The sequence below is a fragment of the Sinocyclocheilus grahami genome, unplaced genomic scaffold (assembly GCF_001515645.1).
Source record: "Sinocyclocheilus grahami isolate Dianchi unplaced genomic scaffold, SAMN03320097.WGS_v1.1 scaffold681.1, whole genome shotgun sequence".
NCBI classification, from domain to species: domain Eukaryota; kingdom Metazoa; phylum Chordata; class Actinopteri; order Cypriniformes; family Cyprinidae; genus Sinocyclocheilus; species Sinocyclocheilus grahami.
Genome location: NW_015505860.1, coordinates 372,732 through 378,475, shown reverse-complemented (window position 1 = coordinate 378,475; position 5,744 = coordinate 372,732). Strand labels below are relative to the sequence as shown.

General features: G+C 37.4%; 1 protein-coding gene across 2 annotated transcripts in view; it reads left to right on the top strand.

Moving 5' to 3' along the window:
* Nucleotides 1-221: 221 nt before the first annotated feature.
* The window catches only part of LOC107559337 (proto-oncogene c-Rel-like), a 12,818-nt gene continuing 7,295 nt past the window's right edge, over nucleotides 222-5,744 (top strand). Inside the window, exons 1-5 of one of the 2 annotated variants that reach the window (XM_016243120.1) lie at nucleotides 222-327; nucleotides 1,019-1,054; nucleotides 1,829-1,968; nucleotides 2,076-2,224; nucleotides 2,750-2,841. In XM_016243120.1, the coding sequence (XP_016098606.1) occupies nucleotides 321-327; nucleotides 1,019-1,054; nucleotides 1,829-1,968; nucleotides 2,076-2,224; nucleotides 2,750-2,841 (424 nt within the window). In that variant the 5' untranslated portion in view covers nucleotides 222-320. Of the gene's footprint in view, nucleotides 328-391; nucleotides 1,055-1,828; nucleotides 1,969-2,075; nucleotides 2,225-2,749; nucleotides 2,842-5,744 lie in introns of those variants that run through there. The other variant, XM_016243119.1, reaches the window with a different exon arrangement.

The window sequence follows — 5,744 nt, the reverse complement described above, 5'->3', positions numbered from 1 at the left end:
AAAATGTGAAAGTGAATAGTTACTATTGAAATAGTGAGCAGTAGCAAATGAGAAAAGAAAATACTAGTATCTAATAAGATATTTATTAGCGAAACTGGAAAAGTCACTATTGTGTTGTGATTTATTGCTAGTACATTAAGAATAACTGTTAAACCGGCTTGCCACAGAGGGGCGTGACGTGGTATGTGGGCGGGCATATTGTATATAGTGGGGGAATTCCCCGTCAGTAGGCCTACTCTTCTGTGTTGAAGTGTTACTGTATATCTGTTCAGCACTTTAGAGCTCGGACGTAAAACCTAAGACAAGGGTGTTCGCATAACATGGATGGTGAGTATCAGTATTTATTAAATTAATCAAATGTCTTTTTCTTTTCCCTTTCTTGCTCTTTGTTGTCTTTAAGTCTGTGTAATAGATAATCGATTCAGAACATCACCGTTGTTTTGAGTCGTTTAGCCATTTAAAGATACTTAATCTACCAACTCATAATTTTTATTATGTAGAATCCCTCTCAACAACAATGACTTTTTATGCTATTTTCCGTTTTCTTGGGTTTGTAAAACTTGATCAGTGTAATATGTAATCTTACAATATAACCTGTTCTACATTGTTCTCAAATCTGATTCTGTTTAAGAAAAACTATACAGGCTCGTAGTTTTATATATTACAGGAAATAAAAAGCAGAGTTGTCTTTGTGGAAGCGTACAATCGCAGAAATCACTTGCGAAAAGCAATATGATTCGCATTACCTGAAAACAAATTTCTAAAGTTAAGACTTCGAAACTGACGATAAGTCTTATGTAAACTAAACAAATCAAATGAGTTGTCAGTACATGAATACGTGAGGGACCAAGTAACACCAGGAAATAAAAATGAGGAACTTAAAAAAAAAAAAGTTTAAGCTTCAGCTCTCTTATTCTCATCTGCACGTTTGTCCATTCTTGTACAATATCAAATGGATTACAATATATTTAGCTGATTGTATTAATCTATGTTCTTCTATCCATGCTTTCCTGTACAGTGCGTTCCCTATCAATGCACAGGGACCCCAATCTAAGTAAGTACATCTTCGTCTGTGCCAAGTGTGAAACGCATTCTGTCGTTACTAACGTTAGTAACATGTTTTGAGTCAAGTTTAGGGTGGATCATAAACGTTGCCTGATTACTCATGAAGTATGTTTAAACGTTGCCCTTGTAAAAAAAAAAAAAAAAGTTCAGATTTCCTTACCTTACTTCCTCTTTTATTTGATAAAGATATAACTTCCTGTAAGTGACAAATCTCTTGAGCAGACAGTAGTGAGTGTCATCTGTACCCTTCACTAAATCATACATTAGATCTATTTCATGCATTATAACCATAGATTTAATAGCTTCCCCAGCTTCTTTTATGACATTTCACAGTGTAAGAATGCGTAGGCAAATCTCTCATGATCTCTCATGTTCTTGTCAATGTCAGAAGCAAGTGTGTTAAAAACAACCAAATATATTGCATGGCAAATGCAGCTGTTTGTGCAGGTGTTTGAAGAACGTATGATATGCTTAGTTTAATGGCACCTGGATGAGCTGGTAAAGGTCTGTGTTGACAGGTGCAGAGAGTGGGAAATTATTTACCAGCAGGCTGGGTTGTTTGTGGTCAGGTTCTGTGAAAGACACAAGATGTTGTTTCTGCAGGTGTTTCAAGCCCATTATCTTATTCTTATGCATCTTCAGTGTTGGCATTTTAATAAATTATAAGACTCATTTAAGTTTTTGAAATGCTTTTGAATCATTTTAATATTTAAATGAATGAAATTCACATCTCTGACTGACGTCATTTTGCCGGTCTGTGCAGTGGGAGAGCCCTGTGCTCAGATCTTCGAGCAGCCAAAACAGAGAGGCATGCGCTTCAGATATAAATGTGAGGGTCGTTCAGCAGGCAGCATACCTGGAGAAAGAAGCTCAGACAATAACAGAACCTACCCAAGCATTCAGGTACCTGCTTCTAAAGTCTTATACCACTAAAGAAAGAACTGACTGTATAATTAGACTTTAAGGAAAATGTTACTTACTAAGTGATTCTATATATCTCTCCCTATTAGATTCTAAATGTTACCAGGAAAGGAAAAGTACGTGTTACCCTGGTAACCAAAAGCGACCCATATAAACCGCATCCCCATGACCTGGTGGGTAAGGACTGCAAGGATGGTTATTATGAGGCAGAGTTTGGACCTGAACGAAGAGTCATCGCGTAAGTTGGTGCTTTTAATGTTAAAATGTCAAAATAATTTTTATGTCACATGAATACAGAAGTTTAATAACCTTTGATTGCAGATATATTATCTGCATATTTTGCTCTAATCTCATTTGGTCCTGTTACCATTTTTCTTCTAATGAAATTAAACATCTCTGTGCCCCACATCAAAGTCATTCCAATGTGCTTTCCGTATTACTCCAGCCCACACACTACCACAGTTCTCTTCCGAAGGGCTGTCCATTCTTCTTCTTTTTATAAAATTTTTTTTAAGAAGCATGTTGTGTCAGAGTAAAAAGCCATGCAGGGGATTCCCCTAATATGCAAAATGAGAGCCTTAGAGCTCCAGCCTGCCCTCAATTTTAAACAGTACGTAAATACGATTAGTTTTAACCTCACTCTTCCTGTTAGCTTTATTCGTTGGGATCAGTTTTCAAGATGGACAATACATAGAACTAAACAGATCTGGCCGCTCAAAATCAGACTACACAGTTTAACAGATTGTTTCTTTGTTTTTCTCAGTTTTCAGAACCTGGGTATCCAGTGTGTGCGGAGACGAGAAGTGAGAGATGCCATAATGCAGAGGATTGCGCGAAGAATCAACCCCTTCAATGGTGAGAACCAACTGCACTTTTTTTCTCCAGGCCCAAATAGAATCTGCATACACAGAAAAGTCCACAAATTGAATCCGAATTGGGGCGAAATTATTCAAAAATGTCCACACTTGCCCCAACTAATTTGTTTTATTATATTTACATTTATTCATTTAGTAGATGCTTTTATCCAAAGTGTCTTGCAAATTAGTTATATATCACAGATTTATCAGATTTATCCTCAAATTTAACACGAAAACATCTGCAAATTCCATCTAGGCCTTCTAATCACCTCTCTTACCTCTTATCATTATTACTGACCCAGTTTCTTTCACTTTTACTCTCATTATCAGAAATTCTGTATTTAGATGATGGCCGACAACATCATGCATCATTAAAAACACGAATGCTTACATATTTCTCTCTTTCTTGTCTTCAGTACTGTATGACCGAAACTGTCATCTGACAATGCAGTTAAAAATCACTTCTCTTTATTTATTGAGTGGCATATGATCAGGGGGAATTTATTCAGAGAGGGAGGAATGTCAAGAGGAACTGTAAACTATACTTTTTTGTGTAACTGATAACTTTGGCTTATTCTGTTTGGAATTTGCAAACAGCCAAATACTTCAGGACTTCCATGCAAACTATTGTGTGGGTGGAAATTACAACTCATTTTTAAAGCAGCTTCTCTAGGTAATTTAAGTTTCAGATTGTCTTTTGCCACCACCAGCAATGTTTGATTAATAAGTGATCAATAAGTCTGACTAGTTGACCTACAGAGTAACTTTTGGAAATAAGACTTTAATATTGAGGATATTCTTTATAGTTTTCTATATGAAGTGATCCAACAAGAAGCATCATGTAGTGTCATACCACTGTCTAGTCAAATGATATTTGAGAAATTATGAAAGTGTTGCAACAGGTCTTTACACAATATGGTTAGTGAACATAGGGAATGTTAGACTGTGAACTTGACTCTTTGTTTGCTTCCTTTTGCTTGTTCTGCTGCTCTCTGTGGTGACGGACTGTTTGAGGGACTGCTCTCGCTTCTGCTGTGATAACCAAATAAAGATCTCTCTGTTTGGCTGCGTAACACTCACAATCCCTTGAAATTAGGTAGATTAGTCATGGTGGCAGTTGTTGTTGAGATTAGTTTTGATATTACTTTTGAAGTTTGGTCATGTGTTGAAAGGTTGACCTGCCAGAGATGACCTCATTTGCACTGACGTTATCCCAAAATGATTGCATTGATGACACATGCATATACAGTGTATACTATCATTCATTTCATTTATTGATTCTGTTTTGTGGTTAGGGCTGTCGGAGACATGAAAGTATAGCTGAAGATTAAATGTCATACCAATAATTGTGATTAATGATGTAATTGTTTCATGTTCTGCTTAATATTCCTACAATGAAAGTTACTTTAAAAGAGTTTTCACTCCGACATTGCTAGTACATTTTGCAAACAGAGAAACAGCAAGTAGCACATTGAATTAAACATGAAATTTAGTAGAAAGACTGAAATACTATTTTCTTGTAAAGCATATTCCAATAATCATTGTTTTTATTACAACCTCGAAAAATCTTTTTTCTTTTTTTACAGTGTACACATTAAGAAATCATTCTCTAAAATATAGTATTACCTTTCATTCTTTTTAATGTGAATAATAATATATTAAATATTAAAATATTTACAAATTAAATAAAAGACAACATTATATTTAAAAGTATATTTATCATGTGTGTGTATATATATATATATATATATATATATATACAGTATCTCACAGAAGTGAGTACACCCCTCACATTTTTGTAAAATGTTTATTATATCTTTTCATGTGATAACACAGAAATGACACTTTGCTACAATGTAAAGTAGTGAGTGTACAGCTTGTATAACAGTGTAAATTTGCTGTCCCCTCAAAATAACTCAACACACAGCCATTAATGTCTAAACCGCTGGCCACAAAAGTGAGTACACCCCTAAGTGAAAATGTCCAAATTGGGCCCAATTAGCCATTTTCTCTCCCCGGTGTCATGTGACTCATTAGTGTTACAAGGTCTCAGGTGTCAATTGGGAGCAGGTGTGTTAAATTTGGTGTTATCGCTCTCACTCTCTCATACTGGTCACTGGAAGTTCAACATCATACCTCATGGCAAAAAACTCTCTGAGGATCTGAAAAAAAGAATTATTGCTCTACATAAAGATGGCGTAGGCTATAAGAAGATTGCTAAGACCCTGAAACTGAGCTGCAGCACGGTGGCCAAGACCATACAGTGGTTTAACAGGACAGGTTCCACTCAGAACAGGCCTCGCCATGGTCGACCAAAGAAGTTGAGTGCACGTGCTCAGCGTCATATCCAGAGGTTGTGTTTGGGAAATAGACGTATGAGTGCTGCCAGCATTGCTGCAGAGGTTGAAGGGGTGGGGGGTCAGCCTGTCAGTGCTCAGACCATACGCCGCACACTGCATCAAATTGGTCTGCATGGCTATCGTCCCAGAAGGAAGCCTCTTCTAAAGATGATGCACAAGAAAGCCTGCAAACAGTTTGCTGAAGACAAGCAGACTAAGGACATGGATTACTGGAACCATGTCCTGTGGTCTGATGAGACCAAGATAAACTTATTTGGTTCAGATGGGTCAAGCATGTGTGGCGGCAACCAGGTGAGGAGTACAAAGACAAGTGTGTCTTGCCTACAGTCAAGCATGGTGGTGGGAGTGTCATGGTCTGGGGCTGCATGAGTGCTGCCAGCACTGGGGAGCTACAGTTCATTGAGGGAACCATGAATGCCAACATGTACTGAGATATACTGAAGCAGAGCATGATCCCCTCCCTGGGCCGCAGGGCAGTAGTCCAACATGATAATGACCCCAAACACACCTCCAAGATGACCACTGCCTTGCTAAAGAAGCT